General features: G+C 40.7%; 2 protein-coding genes across 6 annotated transcripts in view; one reads left to right on the forward strand and one right to left on the reverse strand.

Moving 5' to 3' along the window:
- Window positions 1-1,136: 1,136 nt before the first annotated feature.
- On the reverse strand, window positions 1,137-3,349 carry LOC101095766 (olfactory receptor 148-like). Its single transcript, XM_045039079.1, is given in 3 exon segments — window positions 1,137-1,238; window positions 2,414-2,880; window positions 2,883-3,349. Coding segments are annotated over 3 exon segments (951 nt in total). The 5' UTR covers window positions 3,265-3,349.
- A 4,642-nt stretch (window positions 3,350-7,991) lies between these two features.
- Window positions 7,992-22,246, forward strand: part of VWA5A (von Willebrand factor A domain containing 5A) — a 38,028-nt gene continuing 23,773 nt past the window's right edge. Inside the window, exons 1-11 of one of the 5 annotated variants that reach the window (XR_006586071.1) lie at window positions 7,992-8,102; window positions 9,103-9,149; window positions 11,355-11,412; window positions 11,532-11,734; window positions 12,038-12,260; window positions 12,383-12,558; window positions 12,839-12,953; window positions 16,815-16,984; window positions 17,237-17,325; window positions 17,530-17,674; window positions 18,137-18,216. Coding sequence is in view for 4 of the 5 variants with exons in the window: in XM_023239240.2 (XP_023095008.1) it covers window positions 11,370-11,412; window positions 11,532-11,734; window positions 12,038-12,260; window positions 12,383-12,558; window positions 12,839-12,953; window positions 16,815-16,984; window positions 17,237-17,325; window positions 17,530-17,674; window positions 18,137-18,220 (1,248 nt within the window). In the remaining variant the exon portion in view is untranslated. Of the gene's footprint in view, window positions 8,103-8,905; window positions 8,929-9,102; window positions 9,150-11,354; window positions 11,413-11,531; window positions 11,735-12,037; window positions 12,261-12,382; window positions 12,559-12,838; window positions 12,954-16,814; window positions 16,985-17,236; window positions 17,326-17,529; window positions 17,675-18,136; window positions 18,221-22,246 lie in introns of those variants that run through there. The other 4 variants (XM_045038465.1, XM_023239240.2, XM_045038463.1 and 1 more) reach the window with 4 other exon arrangements.

Here is a 22,246-nt window from a genome sequence, read left to right on the forward strand (position 1 = left end):
TTTAAAAATGTTTTATTTATTTTTGAGAGAGAGAGAGAGAGAGAGAGAGAGAGAACGAGTAGGGCAGGGGCAGAGTGAGAGGGAGATACAGAATCCAAAGGAGGCTCCAGGCTGTGAGCTGTCAGCACAGAGCCCAACGTGGGGCTTGAACTCGTGAACCGTGAGATCATGACCTGAGCTGAAGTCGGACGCTTCACTGACTGAGATTCCCAGGCGCCCCATCTTTACCGTTTTCAAGTGCAGTTCAGTAGTGTTAAGTATTTTTGTACTGGTGCGCCATCAATCTCCAGAACTTTTTGCAAAACTTGTTGTCAACCTGAGACTCTATATCCATTAAACAACTACCCATTTTCCCCTCTCCCAGCCTTTGGAAACCACCATTCTCTTTTCTTTTTCTATTGATTTGACTACTCTAAATACCTCGTATAACTGGAATCACATGGTATTTGCCTTTCTGTGACTGGCATATTTCACTTAAAATAATGTTCTCAAAGTTTATCCAGGCTGTAGCACGTGTCAGAATTTCCTTGCTTGTTCAGTCTGAACAATATTCCATGTATGTATATATCACGTTGTGTTTATCCATTCACCATCAGAATCCTTATACTGCACCTTAAGTCATTTATCTACACTTAAATGGGCTTCATTTTGTCCTTTTTGTTTTATGCCTTTTGTAAGGGCAGTAATATATTTTTTTATTTAGGATTTTCACTTTTTTTTTTTTTTTTTTTTGCTTTGTTTTAAATGCTTTCAAGTAGGTTGGGAAGCTTTGTGAATAAGAATGGAATATAAAAACTACAAATCACCAAAATGTCATGAACACTAAGGGCTGTTGTGTCTGTGAGATCTCCAGCAAATAACACCCTTCTTTCTCCTTAGATTCTGGAAAAAAAAAAAATGGAAAAATAATGATCAACTCCAGTATTATTGGAGACCAAGCTGGAAAATGGAACTTGGTGGGAGAACCAGATGATCTTGGTGATTGAACCTCATAATTAGGCCTTCTTCTCCTCAAACAACACAGGACAGGAGGAAGGCTTTCCCCACCTTTTCATACTAAGGAGTAACATTGGCAGGATGGGGTAGAAGGAAAACCAGAACAATAGGAGTTAATAGGAGTTAATAGTGAATAGGAGTTAATAGACCCAAGCCCGGCTTGGGTCTAGGCCTGGCTTTACCACGTAGCGAGATGTGTTACAAAGGGCAAGACAACGATCGCGATTTCTCAGCGCCACTATCTGCATACGGGAGAATGGATAGTGACAGAATAAAGAGAGAGAATAGTAAAGTCAACATGTGAGCATGACCGATGCCAGGGAATATTTTCCCGGTTATTTATCGAACATTTTCTATGCATCATGAGCACTGGAGAGAGGTAATAAGGATGAGCAAATTGCCAAGCAGGACTTTTAGGGAGTCATGTAAAAAAGAGATTAAGAGTAGGGGCTTTGAGTTACCTGGATCTGAGTTCTAGGTCTGCTTTACTGCTTATTGTGCAAACTTGAGTCCACTACTTGAGGTCTCTAATCTTCAAAACCTTTTTTTTTTTTCTTTCTATACAATGGGAAATTTACTGTATGGGGTGATGCGAAGATTAGATAAGATAATACTGTGAAATGCTCATCATGGTGCCTGCAGAGCAGATCATTCTCTATATGTGTCAATACTATTCTTAGCAACATGGAGGAACTGAAAATGTTTATAGGCAGAAAAGAGGAACGTTCCAAATGCAGCAAGAGAAATTAAGTGAAGGGTGATTTAGCCTGGAGATGGACTGTTGAGGGGTGCTTCTTGGACCACCACCGATCCTCACTATCCTCAACAAGACAAACTTGGTTGCATTTTGAAGATAAGAAGTCTGTCTCCAGCTGCTTGCTATGCCCCATGGATTCCTTACCCAGGAATAAGGCACTGAGGATAATATCAGGGGGATAATTTTGGGGGCCCCAAGTGTTACAGAGACATGCATAGAAAATCTTATTAGGGAAACAAAATATAACACTTTCAAGGAAGCATTTTCTATTATCTTCTTATGTATTTAAGAGGAGAAAATAAGTAGATGATGTTGAGACAAAAATTTCCAAAATCCATTTAAGAAACCCCATAGTTTATGCCAGAGAAATAAATACTACATTGTAGAACACTCTTTTCAGGGATCTTTTCACTTTCTGTTTCTTTTTTTTTATTTAAAAAAAAATTTTTTTTTCAATGTTTATTTATTTTTGGGACAGAGAGAGACAGAGCATGAACGGGGGAGAGGCAGAGAGAGAGGGAGACACAGAACCGGAAACAGGCCCCGGGCTCTGAGCCATCAGCCCAGAGCCCGACGCGGGGCTCGAACTCACGGACCGCGAGATCGTGACCTGGCTGAAGTCCGACGCTTAACCGACTGCGCCACCGAGGCACCCCTCACTTTCCTGTTTCTTAAGGAATAGATTAACGAGTTCAGCATGGGTGAGACAATATTATTTAATATTTACACCACAGCACCAAGCAAGGGGTTGGGTGAGGGCTGCAGATAGATGATGATTACAGGTCCATAGGCACAGAGGATTGCGGTGAGGTGGGCACTGCAGGTAGAGAAAGCTTTCTGCCCGCCCTCTGCTGATCGGATTCTCAGAATGGCAATCCCAATGCGTGTGTAGGAGATACAGACACTGAACCAAAGCATTAAAGCCAGAAAACCAACATTAGTGGAGCCCACTTTCTGGGCCAGGGAGCTGTCAGTACACGCCAGGGGTAAGACAGCAGGAATGTCACAGAAGAAGTACTCCACCCGGTTGGAGCCACAGTAGGTTAACCGAAAGGTGAAGGAGGTCAGGATGGTGGCGTGGAGACAAGCCACCAGCCAGGCTGCCATGACTAAGCTGACACAGACCTCAGTGGGTGACAGATGGCCACAAAGCGGTCATAGGCCATCACAGAATAGAGACAACCTTCGCTAGACCCCAGGAAATGGTAGAAGAAGAGCTGTGCAGCACAGCCCTTATAAGAAAGGGCTTGGGTTTGGCCAGAGAGATAAAATAGCATCCTGGGACAGGTTATAGATGGGAACAACGTGTCGAAAATAGATAGGCGTCCCAGAAAGAAATACATGGGGGTGTGAAGGGTAGAGGAAGAAACAATTGCTGTAAGGATGAGTAAATTGCCAAGCAGGGTGAAGAGGTAAGCAAATGAGAAGATGACAAATAGCACAGTCTCCAGTCCCTCTGTCTGAGGTATTCCCAGTAGAATAAACTCCTGGAACTCTGTGTGATTCCTCATGTTCCCGGAGCAGAGGTCTGGATAGAGATAGACGGTGAAAGCATGAATGTGGAGAATGACTCAAGGCAGACACGATACCAGGACATTCATCACCATCAATCTTTGTTTATTTAAAATTTTTTTTTAAAGGATTTCATTTTTAAGTAATCTCTACACCTAATATGGGGCTCAAATTTACAACCCCGAGATCAAGACTCACATGCTTTACTGACTGAGCCAGCCAGGTGGCCCAAGCTTTGTTTAAACATAAATATGGTGCTGAAATTAAGAATTAGGCTTCTGCCAAAGACATTTAGAGGACAGTGAAGCAAATAGAGTGCATGCTTTTATGTCACGGGATGTCATCGTCCTTAATGAACATGGATACAATGCGATATGAAACATTACTATGGTGAAATACTGGATGGGCTAAGAGAACAAAGAGCTCAATATTGAACAGATGAACATAATTTAACATCCACAGTCAATTGTACAATAATACATGCCCTAAAATAGACTAACCTGGAAGCCACTTCCTCCTGATTTCTTTTCAGAACATGTCTACAGTTAATCAAAGACACGGTCAAATACCCTAAATATTCGTCAAAGGTTAATGTGGGCACCCACACCTTTGACGACAATAATCGATTGCAATTCAGTACAATGTGCATTAGAATTTGAATTGTATTAGTATTATTCTAATTGAATACATTCCATAGTTTGAGAATTTTCTTATTTAGCAATGTTCATTTGACTGAAAAGAAACTATCAGTGATAAATCTGGATGTGATCCTGGGGTTTTAAATTGCCTAAAGATTAGTAGCTAAGTTGTATTATGTAGAAGGTAGGTTTTAGTAAAGTTACATCACCCATAAAGATGTAGATACGGGTGTTGAATCTTTGCTAACACCTGGAATTTTTGACTCCTTAGTGCAACAAAAGGATTTCAATAATGCAACTGTTCTGTGTTTTCTGCTTTTTAAAATTTTTAATTTTTATTTTTTTCTGGTAAGAAAACTTACAATGGGATCTACCTTCTTAACAGTTTTTTAAGTGTACAATACATTATTATTAGCTGTAAGCATGATGTTGTACAGCTAGAGTTTATTCATTTTGCCTTACTGAAACTCTATACCCTTGGTTCTGTCCCCATTTTCTCTCTCATCCTTACCCCTGGCAACCACCATTCTGCACTCTGCTTCTATGTGTGTAACTATTTGTTTTATTTTAAAGGAAAAAGTCACAAAACAGAATATGTTGAGAATAGGAATTGCCACCAGGGTGTGTTGTGGTCAGCTGTCTGTTACAAGGCTAGGATTCAAAGGTGCTTGTGAATTGTCCATAAAAGCATGCGTGATACTCTCACTTTCAGTTTTGGCTTTCGTGATTCAATGGAGATCCGAAGTATATGAAAATTGTCTAATTATAATTTCCTGACTTCCAATTATAATTCCTGATTGATTTCTTCAATCGTCTTCTATAATTAATAGTTACTAATTGATAATTTTATCTTCTAAAAAAATTGGAAGTGGTAAGATAGGTTAATACTATTCATATATACAAAAGAAATTCCAAAGGAACTGAATTTAGGTTCTATTAGACTGTAAATCCCCTGAGAGTAAGCATCATAATTTGTCATTAAATCCACAATACTTATCACAGTGCTAGTAAAGAGTTGGCATTTAAATATTTGTTAGATAAGTAACTGAATGAAAAGTTGGAAATTATTTTATAGACATACTTCGAGTATAAGTTCCAGAAGAGATTGTGTCTATTCTTGTTCAGCACTATATCTCTAGAACTTAGAAAATAGTAGCATCCAGGAAGTGTGTTTATTTGAATAGGATTTTAGAATGCTCTTGGGGCGCCTGGGTGGCGCAGTCGGCTAAGCGTCCGACTTCAGCCAGGTCACGATCTCGCGGTCCGTGAGTTCGAGCCCCGCGTCAGGCTCTGGGCTGATGGCTCAGAGCCTGGAGCCTGCTTCTGATTCTGTGTCTCCCTCTCTCTCTGCCCCTCCCCTGTTCATGCTCTGTCTCTCTCTGTCCCAAAATAAATAAACGTTAAAAAAAAAAAATTAAAAAAAAAAAAAGAATGCTCTGAAATGATTCCTTTTGTTTTTAGGCTACTTTAGGCCTCTTTTTATTAATCCTGGAAAGCAATGGCTATAGCGAGCCTCCTGTTAGCTTGAGAGTCCATGCCTAATGAAAGGAATTTAGGTGCACATCAAAATGTAGGGTATCTAATTCCTGAACTAGAAGAGATAAGATGAGCCTTGAATATCTTCATAATTGCTGGTGACTCATTATTGTCTCTTCTTGGGGGGAAAAGCATGTACTTGACAGGTGGAAGGGAGAGCTAAGGAAGAATGGACCTTCCTGAAGAGAAGGAAAAGGAATAAGTTATGATTGGTGGTGCATTTCTATCAGTGAATAGGAAGAGGGGAAAGTGAGGAGGTGGCCATACTCTTTTCTTTGATTTTTTTTAATGTTTATTGTTTATTTTTGAGAGGAAGAGACAGAGAATGAGTGGGGTAGGGGCAGAGAGAGGGGGGGACACAGAATCCAAATCAGGCTCCAGGCTCTGAGCTGTCAGCACAGAGCCTGAGATGGGGCTGAAACCCACCAACCTGAGCCAAAGTCAGACACTTGACCAGCTGAGCCACCCAGGCGCCCCATACTCTTTGCTTTGAAAGGGAATGGTGTGATGTTGCACACATCATTTTTTGTTTCCCATTGGCCAGAACTCGGTCATAATGTCATACGTAGCTTTAAGGGAGGCTAGGAAATGTCTTTATTCTGAAAGACCATAGACTTGGTTAAACTTGGGCTAAACTTGAGAATGATATTAGAGATTACTGAGCAACCTAAAGTTTCAAGGACAGAATTTTGGGTGGAGACACCTAATCTAAGGTGGATTGTATTTATTCTCTATTACACTACAAACGTGTTTTCCTTAAGCACTCACACTACCAGATATTTTCTTCTTTATTTCCTTCGTATTTGTTTATTGACTATTTCCTCCCCCTGCAATGTAAGCTCCAGATAGGGAAGGGTCTTTGTGTCTTGTTATTGCCAAAATGCCAATGTCTAGAACAATGCCTTGCATACAGTAGAAGCCCAGTAATTATATGTTGACTCAAAGAGTGAACTACAAGGGGCGCCTGGGTGGCTCAGTCAGTTAAGCATCCGACTTCAGCTCGGGTCATGATCTCATGGTCCTGTGCTGACAGCTCAGAGCCTGGAGACTGCTTTGGATTCTATGTCCCTCCCTCTCTCTGTACCTCCCTCACTCACGCTCTGTCTCTCTCTCTCTCTCAAAAATAAATAAACATTAAAAAAATTTTTTTTAAAAAAGAATGAATTGCATGTTCTCTTTCAAAATTTGATCATTGGATTTATTAAATTGCCTATATGCAAAGAGTGAATTATTCATCGGGCTTACACGAAGTATCAATAAACAGATCAGTAAAATACATTCATATTTTTAACAGCTATTAAGGTCTACTTAATTATGTACGTTGTGCCAGATTCAGAGGCTTTTCGTATAAGTGTCCTTCCAATAACCAGCATCATCTCTATGTTTCCTGATTCAGTTCCTTCCAACCCAGCTGCCATATACCGTCTGTAGCAAACTATTTTTTTTTTTTTAACCTCTCTAGTCCAACCGGGTCAGAAGATGAAAACTCTGCCCATTCTTCCAGCCTCTTCCTTTTGTTGACCAGACACTTCGGCCAACAGAAGTTGTAGTCGGGAGAAACAATACCAGATGTGATTTCTACCAAGAGAAAAGGATCATTCCCTCTCACAATTAGTTTCATACATGTAAAGAACATAGTCCTAGAGCCTAAAACTGATAAAATAGAATCTGTGCTCATATTGTGCTTTACCATACATGTGTATATACACACATCACATCACGTCAAGATCCACCGAATCTTTAAGAACAACCCAGGGAGGGAAGTGTGCCATTATTTCCATTTTACAGATAAGACAACAAACTCAGAGAAAGTAAATATGAATACATTGCAGAGACCAAAATGAACCTGAGTTTTCATATGTATTATGTTTCTTTACCCTCTACATATTCTCAATAGCAATACAATTCTTTTTTTAAGCCTCACACTTAACAGATCATTTTGAAATAAAGAAGACATAGGAAACTTCATCGCTTCTAGTGTTCCTTAGCCAGCAAAATGAGCATAGATATTCTACCTTACTTATGTTGTTAGCCCCAGCACCAAAAAAAAAACAAAACAAACAAACAACAAAAAAACCAAACAAACAAAAAAACAAAACAAAACCCACAATAACCCAAAAAACAAAAACCAAACACCTTATTTTTATGATCCTGATGAAAAATCCATAAGTGATCCATGACTGGAAGACTTGGTCCCTGTGAGCATTGTCGGGTCTCCAGGCCCTCCCCCCCTGTGCTGTTAGGAAGGATGCAGTCTTGGGACAAATAACTCAAACTAGAGATTAGAAGTCAATGATAATGCCCATAAAGTTCAGGGCCTATCATACAGTATTATTAGTAGGGCCTAGTGCACAGTAAGTCCTGGGTAATTCAATCTGTTACAGGAATATGATGTGATTTGATGTGATTGTTGATGTTACAGCGAAAGCACTTCACTGGTAAAACAGTCTCTTCCCTTTGCCTGTCTTCTGATTGGTCCTTAGCAGAGACTAGGCGTTGGAAAAACAGCAAACGTTCGAGGGTTGAAGAATTTTCCATTGATCCCTTAATCAAGTAGTCGCCACTTTGTAACCGGTCCCTAGAAGGGGCGGGTCTTCCTGGAAATTTTGACTGCAGCTGTTTTCCCCCGGCTGTGACTCAGAGCGCCCAGACTGCGGGAGAAGGTAGGGGATCCCGCAGCCCGCGCTGGGGCTGGATCACACCCCTTAACCCTGACGGCCAAGACGCGCCCTTTCCAGCTCCCTTTCCCCATCTCCAAACCCGCTGGGGCTTGTTTTAACTGCAAACCCAAGGGGTGGGGGAATTTAATCCTGGTGTTCGCTCCCGGGGGTTTTCTGCAGGTTTGGCAGTTTAGGGGGATCTTGTGGGGGGTGGGGGTGGGGGTGGGGGTGGGGGTGGGGGCTGGAAAGGGGATTTAGGCATCTGCTGATTTTCCCAAGGTCCCTCTTCTTTTTACTTTCCTTCTCTTTAACTTTACTTATTTCTCTCTCTCTCTCTCTCTCTCTCTCTCTCTCTCTCTCTCTCTTTCTCTCTCTCTCTCTTTCTTGTAGAAGATTGATGTTTTCTCAATTTTATCGGATTTTCTGCTGTGGAAATGGAGTTTCAAACCTCCCCCCACCCCCGACCCCAGTAGGACTGCAGCCTCTAAACCCTTCCCTATAGAAATTTAAGAAAGCGACTCTGGTCCCTTCTGTTAATACTTGGAGGCTGCAAATCTAGGACTGAAATTTTAAAGATTAAATCACTTTCTGTTTCTATCTGAGCTCCACTCCCCTCTTGTCCCCTGCAACAGGCTGCAGGGGTGTGGCCCGCTGCGCCATGAGCGCGCTGGCTCCGCCCTCTCCTAGGTGGGTGGCTGAACCGCTAGGTGCCTGGACTCTTGGATTCCTGAGGGTCCACCTTAACACGCAGCCCTCCGGCTCAATGGGCCCCCCCTCTATTCTCCCAGCCGCCTCAGATTCAACGCTTTGACCTTGGTCAGCTGCTGTGGTCAGTGTTGCCAGGTGCATTTCTGAAATGGCATCCTGGGGGGCAGAGAACTAGTTCTGAACCACCATAGTTTGTACGGAGAAGGGTGGGGGAGAAGGTGCAGAAAAGCAAATTTCCCTCAATGAAGGATTTGTTCTGGGGTTAGAATTGGGAAATAAGACTGTTTCTTTGTAGGAGATACCCCTCTGCTTCTGTCTCCCTTCACCTGGAAGCCATCCTTGGTGAGTATTGCCAAGCCTCAGAGATTGGGTTACTTGACACATTTCTTCAGTTGTCGACGGTCCTGGGTCTTCCTCCTGTTGTAAGCTTCCTACTGATATTTTTAGAAAATTTTCCCTCCCCTAACCCCAGCCCGTCCTACCAGATCTTACCTCAGTCAAGCGTCTGCATGGAAGTCCTTTTCCTGACCATTCTTTCCTCTCCCCACAGCTGCTACTGCCCTCTGTGTTTCTATCAAATGGGAGCCATTTTGCCACACTCAGGTTTTTTTTAATTGTTTAATGTTTATTTATTTTTGAGAGAGAGAGAGAGAGAGAGAGAGAGAGAGAGAGAGAGAGATCATGAGTGGGGGAGGGGCAGAAGGAAAGGGAGACAGATTCCTAAGCAGGCTCCAGGCTCTGAGCTGTCAGCACAGAGCCTGACGTGGGGCTTGAACCCACGAATGGTGAGATCATGACCTGAGCTGAAGTCGGATACTTAACCGACTGAGCCCCCCAGGCACCCCGCCACACTCAGTTTTTATCCAGTTCTTCGAAATACCAAACACGGAACGAAGACCCTGATTTATTGGCGCTGATCTGTGGACATGGGGCATGGTGTACAAGATGCACCATTGCCATCAGATGGATGAGCGACGTGGACATTGCTCTGGATGGGAGTAGGGTGAGGTTTTAAATGGTGATTGGGATGAGCATAGAGGGCCTAGAAGTAGTCCTCCAGAAGCTTCAGAATCCTTGAGGGGGATGTTGTTCTAGGAAGGAAAGTTGCCTTTCTCATGAGCCTACATGTTTTTCTGGCCTGTGGGTTCCTCAATGAAGGTTGGACTTCCCAGAGACTCGTCTGCTTCTGGGACTCTGTATAAGTACATAAGTTTCTGTTTTTTTCGGCATTCTCTGTACACCAGACACTTCCATTTTAGCTCCTTAAGTTGTGTTTTCAGTGAAAGGCCCCCTAACTGGTGCTGGAGATTGTAGCTCATGTCACCCTTTGACAGAGCAGGGAGAGGCAAGGTGACCAATGATTCTGTTCAGAATGGTCAGAGGGCAGCTTCCATGGGTACTAGGGCCAATGACTAGGACCAGACCCACCCACTGATTCTCTGGATAAAAGAATCATAGTGTAAATCATAATCTAGATATGTAAATGTATCTTCTTGTTACCATATCACACGAAATAGGTGTCTAAGATTATAATAAAATTTGGAATATGTGGTTAGCATGGCATGATTTAAAATAGAGGTCATGTTGGGGCACCTGGGTGGTTCAGTCGGTTGAGCATCCGACTTTGGCTCAGGTCATGATCTCACAGCTTGTGAGTTCGAGCCCTGCGTCAGGCTCTGTGCTGACAGCTGGGAGCCTGGAGCCTGCTTCGGATTCTGTATCTCCCTCTGTCTCTGCCCCTAACTCACTTGCATTCTGTCTCTGTCTCTTTCAAAAATAAATAAACATTTAAAAAAAAATAAAAAATAAAATGGAGGTCATGTTGCATATGTGATATTTATTTATATATATATATATATATATATATATATATATATATATATATATCTTAGAATACTTTGGATGGAGGAAACAGTGGTTTCAATTGTGAGTCCCAAAAGAAAAGTCATAAGGTAAGTGATCTTAGTTGCAGGGGACCGTTATGGATCAAGATGCTTCTTCATTGCAGGTCTCTGTTTAGCATGATCCAAAGTAACAGGCAAGGTCTATTTAACAACTGTTAACAATTACAGCAGGAGCAATACAAGTCTATTATCATTGATTAAACGCTTCCTGTAGGCCAGGCACTATTCTAAGGACTTCATATATATAAATCCATATATGCATATATGACAAATAGTATATGGTTTTCATTGTGGAAAGAGAATACTGAGGTTCAAAGGGGTTAAGATAATTTTAGTTATTCCACATACAGTATCTAAGGAATGGTATATTTGAAAAAGTGGAACTGGTATTTGAACCAGCTTCAGGGTGTTTCAGAGACTTCCTGTTGATTGGGTACTTAGTGAATCTTACAGTCTACCACTTGGGTCTGGCATTTAGAAGGAGTATTACTATTGGCATCTGTGTCCCCTTCTTCACAGCTTCTTTCTCCTTCCCATTAATCCTCTGAATGTATTCTCGTGCCAGACAGGAGCACATGAGGTCTGGTCTTTGAATAGATAATCCCCAACATATCACTGTATTTATGATGTGTCTTTTCCACAGTAACCCTGCATCACCATGGTGCGCCCTTCTGGCCTACTAACCCGCCAAGAGGAACCAGGTAGGCATGATTCATGACCCTAACTTGCCATTGTATCTTTGGCATCTAGCCCAATGCCTGGCATGCAGGAGGCCTTCTGGTAAAGTTTGTTCACCACTTGAACTCTGGTCTATCTCTAGTGCCATTGAAGAGCATCTGTGTGACCTTGTCCATTCGTGAGTTTGTGGCTGGTGTGGCTGCTACCTTAAACTATGAAAATGAAGAGAAATTTCCTTTGGAGACCTTCTTTGTGTTCCCCATGGATGAAGATTCAGCTGTCTACAGCTTTGAGGCCATGGTGGATGGGAAGACAATTAAAGCAGAATTAAAGGATAAGAAGAAGGTACTGGGGATGAGTAGATTATCTCCTCCCTTCTTATTTCCTTAATGCGTACTCTTAGGATCTCGAGCATATGCAACTTCACAAAAAATGCTGATGTTGAATGCTCTTTCTGCTATTCCCCTCTAGCTGCTATTTTCCTAAAATCATCTGGGGGGAATAGTCCATCAGGCATTCACAGTAGAGCTGTGACCTTGGCAAGACCAATCACAGGGCTTCTCCATCAGTCTCTGTTTTCCGTACCGCTCGTCTCTTCATTTAGCCATGCCACCTTTGGTATCACCTTCCTTTCCCTGTTATCCGTAGGCCCACATCATCTATGAGAGTGCCATCAGCCACCGCCACCAAGCTTTCCTCCTGGAAGAGGACAAGTGCTCCAGGGACGTCTTCTGTTGCAATGTGGGGAACTTGCAACCTGGGTCAAAGGTGGCACTCACCCTGAAGTACGTGCAGGAGCTGCCCCTGGAAGCGGATGGGGCCCTGCGCTATGTGCTCCCAGCTGTCTTGAATCCTCGATACCGTTGCTCTGGTGAGTATCCTTTCCTTTTGAATACTGGTGGTGGGTTATATAATTTGGGAAACCCCCTCAAGTGTCATAGGGGTGCTAAAAAATATGAGAAGGGAAAACAGAACTAAGGTAACTTCTTGTAGGATCGCCTGAGGACAGTTGCCTTGATTTGAAGACTCCCATAGTCCCTTTGGATGACTTGCCCTATGCGTTCAGCATGACTGCCACTGTCAGTTCCCAGCATGGCATTGAGACGATCCAGTCCAACTGCCCCTTGAGTCCTATTGAGTACCTTGGAGATAAGAAGACTTCTGCCCAGGTAATTCATAAGAAAGTAATGTTGTTGCCAGCACCCCTGTTCTTTGGGTTCTGACCTTGTTCCTCACTCAGTCTTTCCAAAATGTTCCTCACTTTTCCCTACTAAGTAGAGGGAATCCTACTTTGTTCCTTCTTTATCCAGAGCCTTCTCTCCATTCTTGCCCCTGCCGCTGATCATGCTCACTCAAGGAAGAAGCCTGTAGCCCGCAGCTCTGACCTCAGCCCCAGGCAGCAAGCAGTGATAGTTCTAACATGGCTCTTTTGCTTGTTCCCAAACTCAGATTTCCTTGGCTGATGGACACAAATTTGATCGAGATGTGGAACTCCTGATTTACTACAGGGAGGTGCATACCCCCAGTGTAGCTGTGGAGTTGGGGAATCCTAAAAACAACCCAGGTATTTTCTTTCTCCCTTTGTAGTTACCTCCTAAAGGGTAACTCTTGTCTTGGAATTTCCCTCAAATTACCCTCACTTTACTTTTCTTCTGTCCAGTAGTAGGTAAAACATTCAAAGAGCTTATATTACGGTTAGATACAATGAGTATCATGTGGTTGTGTCTTAGAGGCAAATTTTTTTTTTTTAATTTTTTTTTTCAACGTTTATTTATTTTTGGGACAGAGAGAGACAGAGCATGAACGGGGGAGGGGCAGAGAGAGAGGGAGACACAGAATCGGAAACAGGCTCCAGGCTCTGAGCCATCAGCCCGGAGCCCGACGCAGGGCTCGAACTCACGGACCGCGAGATCGTGACCTGGCTGAAGTCGGACGCTTAACCGACTGCGCCACCCAGGCGCCCCTAGAGGCAAATTTAAGTGAATCAGTAGATAACGAGATCAAGGACATGGACAAATAATTCACAAGAGGAAACACAACTAGTTTACAAACATAGATGGCAATGATCAGTCTCTACAAGTGCAAATAAAAATAAAATAAAATAAAATAAAATAAAATAAAATAAAATAAAATAAAATAAAATAAAATAAAATAAAAATAACTGGAAATGTGTACCTCCGAATCCCTTTTATCTATTTCTAGTCTATTTTATTTCTTTTATATATCCCCTTATCTATTATCTATGGTACTAAGAGGTACAAACTTCCAGTTTCCAAATAAGTACGTCACAGTGATGAAAAGTAGAGCACAGGAAATATAGTCAATAAGATTGTAATAACGTTTGGTGGCAGATGGCAAATAGACTTATTGTAGTGAGCACTGAGTAATGTATAGAATTGTTGAATCATTATGTCGGGTACCTGAAACTAATATAACATGGCGTGTTAATTATACTTCAATGAAAAAGTAAATATTCATTTGTGGGGAAAAAATAAAATGAAAATAATGATGTGACATTTTCACTTTTCAAATTATCAAAGATTTCCAAATCCAATAATGCCTGATCATTCATCTCCAGAGATTTTTCATCTCACCCTAGGATCTTAATTTCTAAGTATGTTAAAAACTGGATATAGTCTCTTAATAGTTTTTTCATTTCTTTAATTTCCCTTATTTTCTAAATTTTCCTTACCATGTGTGTACTGTTCCTTATAACTATAACTGGTATAACCCATAGGAGTCTATTGCTGTCTTGGGCCTTCCTGGGCAGCCATGTCCCTGGATTGCAGGGACCAAAGTCTAACTGGAGGTACTGCCACCTCTGAAGCTTTTTTCACGTTGGTGGAATGGAAGTTGTTTGGGGATAGTCATAGTCACAATGCTATAGCTTGGGTTAGGTTCTTACTTCTGTAACTACACTGCTATGAAGACAGTTTCCTGTAGTTGGTCCTCCAGAGGCCATCCTTCTCTCCCATTGTTAATGTTTGGCCAAGGTCGATTTAGAGCTCCTTAGTTTGCCCTCACTTGTTCAACCATTTTTTCTCTGGGCCAGTTGTCCATGCTAAAGCCGGTAGAGGGGCTCCCAGCCTCAACCAGATTTGCTCCAGCTCTTCTTCCACTAAGCTCCATGCCCTGTCTTTGTACATTAGTTTTGTCCTTTTGTGCTGTTTTTTTGTCCTTTCCCTTTGGTGGCTCCCCCTTGGGTGCCCATGAAATACGCCCACAGTAGCGACCTGGTCTTCAGTCAGGATTATTCTAATCCACCAGAGAAAGTTTTATAGCGCTGAATCTTAAAAGGTATGGATTAGGATCTCAGTTCCTTTCCTTCCAAGAAGTTCCCTTGGCCCCTAGGCGGAATTCCTCATCTGTTCTCTATGACGGGCTCTGCGGGCCAGAGCGGGATATCAGGGGAAGCCTTTATGATCTTGTGAATCCCCTTCTAGCAGGGCCACTCAAATCTCACTTTCTAGATCATATATCTGGTCAAGATGACTTTCTGTTCCCATTCATTCAAGGAAGAAAATGACAACCGGCAGCTTGGCTCACTAAACCCACTGACAGTTCTACAAAATGAAGCATACTACCACATGATGAAAGTACTTTACATACATATGTACATATGTATACACATATTTTAAAGTGTATTTATTTTGAGAAAGAGAGACGCATGATCTGGGGACAGGCAGAGAGAGAGGGAGAGAGAGAACCCCCAGCTGCACTGTCAGTGCTAAGTCCAGCGTGGGGCTCAAACCCAGGAACTGTGAGTTTATGACCTGAACTGAAATCACGAGTCGGACGCTCAACCGACTGAGCCACCCAGGCGCCCCCCAATATATATATATATATATATATATATATATATATATATATATATATATATTTAAACTTAGAATATACTTGACCATATTAAGAACATGATTTTTAAAAAGTTATATGTATAATTTAATAAAAATAGCATAAAAAGTTGGTAAATAATTTTCCAAAATTGTTATTAAGAGCTTAACCTGAGTTAAGGCCTCGATTCAGTTCCTTAAACATGTATCAGTGAACCCATAACATGATCTTGAGTCAGGTATTACTACTTGGATTGTTCAGATGAAGAAACTGAGGCCAGCAAGCAGAAGAGCTAGGGCTTGAAATGTCTTATTTAAAAATGAGGAAGCAGAGACTCATAAAGGTGAAAATAATTTGAGCCAAGCCAAAGGAATTATAGTAGAAATACCTAGATAGTGCATACTGTATATCTGGCATTGTTCTAAACACATTAAACATATGCACCTGTTTCATTGTCACGGTAGATTGTCTGATTTACCAGTCCAGTGCCAATCCCACTACAATAAGCTGCCTCTTTAAATAGAATGGAATTTACCTTGCCCATTAAAAAAAAAAAAAAAGCTACCCTTCCATTCTGTATGCAGCGATTTAGATTTTTTAGAAGTTATTCTTGAACTAGCATTCAAGCAAATATTTGATGAGCTGCGACCATTTCATTTGGAAGCCAGTTTGGTTATTGGGGTATCCCAAGGGTAAGAGATTAAAACAAACCACATCCTGTAGTCATATTGAATCCCAAGGCTACTGAGTATTTAAACCTATAAATCCTAGAATCACTTTATGACAGTCAGGCACAGGAATTTAATTCTTTGTCCTCTTATATTCTCTGAACTGTAAAACTGGAGTGGATCTAATCACCCAGCCATTCTCACTTCATCTCTGTCTCAATACTAACATTTCAGTTCTTGCATCAGTTTTCACTTGTTCCTCAAAATAAAACCAAAGCTTTGACAGCCTGGTAACATGGGTCAGACTCCCATGGTTTCCTTCACAGTATTGCTTGGATGATGCTGTTAGAGTCTAACACACATCCCACTTCTGGAGAGTATCATTAAATGTTTCATCCCCAAAGCAGAGGACTTTCCTTGGTGTGTATGACACTTATACTTTCAGCTCTTGCAAACTGCCAACATAGGAGTTGCCCATGAGCCTTCATTATTTCAAAAGTATAATTAAAGACCTAAACAAGGACCCACATAAAACATTTCCTATTGATTTGATCTGAAGAGAAGGTGTCCCTGCCAATAAATTAGCTCGATTCTTCTGGAAGATTCCAGAACATTTTAACTTCAGGCATTTCACTCAATTACCTCCCTGCTAGGAAACTAGCATCCAATTATATATTTTAATTATTGGTTGTACCTGTGACCTCTACCTTCTTTTTTTCTTCCATATCTTTTCTGCTTCTCTATCTTTTATATGTTTATAACTCACCCCAAACCCTCTGCCAGGATATACAGTATGAAGAGCAAATAGCATTTTAGATTTGGATTTTCTCAGCTCCCCATGTAACTGACTACACCGATTCTTGGGGTCTTCGGTATTCTTGGGTTCCTTTTCATGTTCTGGTGTCGTTATCTTTTCAAATTAGATGGTTTGATGAAAGATCCATCTGCGATGGTGTGTTTCTACCCAAATATCCCAGAAGTTGAGCCATCAGCTATCTGTGGAGAATTCGTCTTCCTCATGGACTGCTCAGGGAGTATGCAGTGCCCCATAAGTAAACAGGATAAATCACAGTTGCGCATAGAGGCAGCCAAGGTAAAGCTAGTTACTTTCTTTTTCTGGTCACATGCACAAAGGAGGATGAATCGCAAGAGTTAAATTGGGGTCCATCTGGAACTTTCCCCTTCTGAGCTACGTCTAACATGACCACTCTGAGAATAGCCTTGGGATATAAGGGCCTGGAGTCATGAAATGTGGGAAGGCCCACCCCTGTAAGAATTACACTGGGAGGGTCTGTGTGTCTGGGAGGAGCCTCTCTCACTGTCTCCTTGTACTCTCTTCCTTCAGGAAACACTGATTTTGCTGCTGAAGAGTTTGCCTGTAAACTGTTATTTCAATATCTATGCATTTGGATCTTCCTTCGAGGCATTCTTTCCGTAAGTTTCTAGAAAGCCTACAGAGAGTCCAAAAGGAAACTTCAAAGACAGAAGTAGATTGTTAGAGGGGTTCCTTGCACAGTTGACTTTGGCGTTGGGTGTTTCAGGTGAGGTTGTTTATAGTGGGGGTATCTCAGTTCAGGGACTTGATACTGGGTGGTGTTGAGCAGCTATTGTATCACTGGGTGTGTTTGTTTTTCTCAGGAATAGTGTGAAATACACTCAGGATACCATGGAAGAGGCACTGAGGAGAGTTAAACTTATGCGGGCGGACCTAGGGGGCACGGAAATCTTGACACCGCTCCAGGTCATTTACAGAGAACCTTCCACCCCGGGCCACCCCCTACAGGTAGGAACACCTGGAACAGAGCCAGCAGAAGGCAACAGAGAGAATGAAATCTCTGTTCAAGAATCCATCCCCCTGAGCTTGGTTGTAGGTTTGTTAAAATAGGACATAAAATTCAGAGTCTTCTATCATATAGTGAAGAGAATAAGACAAGAGACAAGAAGCGTTTAATAGAATTCCTTTCCTTAGCTCCGTGCTGTGGGCGGCGGGTGGTGGAAGTTGTTTTGTGGACTCCCACAAAAGTTTTAGATGAGACGAGAAGGGGGAGGTGATGAAAATCCCAGGTCCCGAACAAGCCGTGTGAGAATGTGGTGCTAGTGACCATGGAACGTTAGGGACCTCACACACGTCTGAAGGGGCTGTAGTCTCTGGAATGAAACAGTTGATTTTTCCCAAGGGCAAATTCTGGCGTCTTAAAAAATGATCTTCACAGAGATTTGATGAATGTCTTCTTTCTATCTACAGCTTTTTGTCTTCACAGATGGAGAAGTTACTGACACATTCAGTATAATTAAAGAAGTTCGGAACCACAGACTGAGGCACAGGTAGGAAGAGAATGTGAGTTCTGGGTGACTGACCCGGGTAGTGGCACATGTAGTTTACTGCCAATTGTTACCAGGGTTGACATTCCTTTCAGAGGAGAGAGCGATTCAAGAATTTTAGTTTTACTAGCTAAAAAGCTTTTTCTATATCATTTTCCCCTCTCTAGTAAAAGATAAAAGTCATTTTCTAAATAATGTCTAAACCATATGGAAACAAAAATTGAATAGTAAGACAGTTTAAAAAAATTTTTTGATGTTTTATTCATATTTGAGAGAGAAAGAGACAGAGAGTGAGTGGGGAAGGGGCAGAGAGACGGAGACAGAATCTGAAGCAGGCTCCAGGCTCTGAGCTGTTAGCACAGAGCCCGATGTAGGGCTCGAACTCACGAGCAGTGAGATCATGACCTGAGCCGAAGCTGGACACTTAACCAACTGAGCCACCCAGGTGCCCCAAGACAGTTTTTTTAAAACTATAACCATTTTTATCAAAGTAAAACATACACAAATCATAAGTATACAGCTGGGTGAATCACAGAGTTGATCACTACCAACTTTTACCTCTCCAAAGGAAATAGCTTTCCTGACCTGTAACACCATGGATTATTTTTACTTGTTTTCAAATAAAAATAAGTGGGTTATACAATATGTTTTTGTTTCTGTGTATTTTACTTCTTGCCCTCAGTAGTATGTTGATATTCGTACCTATTTTGCATGGAGCCGTGGTTAATTTTCATTGGTGTGTAGTATTCCATAGAATAATAGATAGTTGTATGTGTATGTATGTATTTATATATATATATATATATATATATATATATATATATGGAGAGAGAGAGAGAGAGAGAGAGAGAGAGTTAGATCTGTAGTTCACATGGATTTTGTGTGTGTGTGTTGTGTGAAGTAGGGGCCAATTTTCATTATCTTCTCATGTTGATATCATATTGACCCTGTACCATTTATTGAAAAGTTCTCACTGATGTACAGTGTCATTTTTGTCACAGATAAACATCTACACATGTAGTAATTGTTCTTGGATCCTTTGTTCCATCCCATTAGTCTATTTATCTAGACATGTGCCAGTACTATACCAGATAAATTTACGTAGCTCTCTGATAAATATTGATTTCCAATAGAGTAAGTCTTCAACTTTGTTTTTTTTTTTCAAGATTGTCTCAGCTGTTCATGACTCTTTATATTTGTATTTTAGATACAATTTGTCAGTTTTTATCAAAAAAAGGAGACTGTTGAGATACTCAGCTGCTCATGACTCTTTATATTTGTATTTTAGAATTCATTTGTCAGTTTTCACCAAAAAAAGGAGACTGTTGAGATACTGATTAGAATTACATTGACTTTAGGGGTGCCTGGCTGGCTCAGTCAGTAGAGCATGTGACTCTTGATCTCGGGGTTATGAGTTCAAGCCCCATCTTGGGCATAGAGATTACTTAAAAAAAGGAGAGAGAATTGCATTGATTTTATAGATCAGTTTTGGGACAAGTTAGTGTTTGTTATATTGAGTAGTCTAATCTATTTAGATGGTGTGTCCATCCATTTATTTAGGTCTTTCTTGATTCTTCTGAATGTGTGTTTCCAATATTTTATTTAAAAATTGAAACCTGTAGAGAAGTTGGAAGAATAGAACAATAGACACTCATATACCCTTCTACCAGGGGTCCGTGTTTTAGCACATTTGCCTCACCTATTTTTTGTCTGAAATATTTGAGAGCAAACCACAGATACTGTAATTCTTCATATGCAAATAATAACACACCTTATCTTCTAAGAACAGGGACATCCTGATGAATAACCACAATGAAACTATTAAACTCAGGATATCTAATGTTGAGATGATACTATCTAAATAGAGGCCATATTTGCCAAGCTTTCTAATACTGTCCTTTACAGATTTTTCTTTGTTTGTCTTTGCTTTTGTTCCCAGAGGAAATCTAAGACCAAACATTTTATTTCATTGTTATGTTTCCTTAATCTTCTTTACTCTGGGAGAGATCCTCAGACTTTCATTATTTTTCATGACACGGATATTTTTAAAGAGGACTATCTAGTTATTTTTGTAAAGACTCAATTTATGTTTGTGTTTGATTACTTAAATTCACGCTTAGGTTAATATTAAATATTTTGGGAAGAAATATTCCAAAAGTAACATTGAATCTGCTGATAGGTTTGACCACTTCGTTAAAAGGTGGTATCTGATGGAAAACTTGGAAATTTTGTAAACATCTTGTTCTCAACAGATGTTTACTCTGTAGATCCAGCATTCATTGATGATTATTACCCAAATGTTATTACTGTCAGTGGTTGCAAATGGTGATTTTTAAGTTCTGTTAACTTTTCCAGATTAGTTGGCATCTTACTGTAAAGAAGCATTTCTTGGGGTGCCTGAGTGGCTCAATCGGTTGAGCATCTGACTTCAGCTCAGGTCATGATCTTGCGGTTCATGAGTTTGAGCCCCACGTCAGACTTACTGCTCTCAGTGCAGAGGCTGCTTCGGATCCTCTGTTGCCCTCTCTCTGCCCCTCCCCTTCTTGTGCTCTCTCAAAAATAAATAAACATAAAAAAAAAAAAAAGATGTTCCTTCCCCCTCCCTCCCTCCCTTCCTTTTGTTGTGCGAATATATACTTTGGGATTCTTCCAAATTTTTGGATTGTTTTTCAATTTTTTAAGGTTCATTATTTTCAGTTTTCATTTAGATTTTCAAAAATTCCAGTTTTGGCCAGTGGGAGCTGTGTTTCACTTGTTCCTATGTCTTTTTCATGTGTCTTTTTGGTGTTTGAATATTTCCTTTCTTTCTTATAAAAGAGTACAGACTCATCTATACTTTTCCATCCCTATCGCCAGTTATTTCTACAAGAAGCCTAGTTTCTTTCAGTGAAAATGACAAATAGAGGTCAATATTTGAGTATTAGGCATAACTCTGTTACGGGGCTGTTCTTGATTGTAGCCATTTTTGGCAGACTGAACTGGCAACTATTAAAAGAATTTGTTTTAACTGATACCCCTACTTCCAAGGTAATAACATAACATTCTTTCTCTTTTTTCTTCTATTCCATATTTGTGCCTTTTTTCCTCTATGGTGACAGACCTGGTTTCCCATAAAATTAGTAAATGTGCTCATTTCCTTAATCCAACAATACATACAAAATCTCTCTGTAATGTTTTATAATTCTCTGTGTAGAGGTCTTCATGCGTTTGTTATTAGATTTTTCCCTAGGTGTTTGATACTCTTTTGATTTTTAAATGTTTATTTATTTATTTTGAGGGGAGGGCAGAGGCAGAGAGAGAGAAGGGGAGAGAGAATCCCAAGCAGGCCCCACACGGCCAGCAAAGATCCAGACATGGGCCTTGATCCCACAAACTGTGAGATCATGACCTAAGCCGAAATCCAGAGTTGAACACTTAACTGACTGAACCACCCAGGTGCCCTAGATGCTATTTTAAATAGCATTTTTAAAATCATTTTATTTACTGGGCATTTATTTCTAAATAGAAATTGATTATAATAGCTTTTAAAATTTACATGGACCTTTTATTCAGTGACTTTGCCTTATTTAAATATTAATTCTAATAGTATATTTGCAGATTCTTATAGATTTTATTTTTCTTCCCTTCCCTGTTGCCATGGAAAAGAACTTTAGTATAAACCTGAATAGATGTGGTCATAGCTGGCATTCTTTGCTTGTTTTGGACTTCAGAGGGAACATGTTCAACACTGCATCAATAAGTATGATTGTTGGCTATAGGTTTTTTTGTACATATCATCAGATTAAGGAAATTTTATTTATTTTGAGGGTTATTTTTTCTTTCTTTTTTTTTTCTAACAAAAACCATGAATGATTGTTGAATTACATCAAATGCATTTTATGTATCTGTTGAGATGAGTGTTTGATTTTATCCTTTTTTTCTTTTCACGTGTGACTTATAATGACTAGTATTAGACCAACCTTGCCTTTCTGAAATACACCCAAATTAGTTGTGATCTATTAACTTTTTTTTATGTATTTTTGGATTCAGTTGC

The sequence above is a fragment of the Felis catus genome, chromosome D1 (assembly GCF_018350175.1).
Source record: "Felis catus isolate Fca126 chromosome D1, F.catus_Fca126_mat1.0, whole genome shotgun sequence".
Taxonomy (NCBI): domain Eukaryota; kingdom Metazoa; phylum Chordata; class Mammalia; order Carnivora; family Felidae; genus Felis; species Felis catus.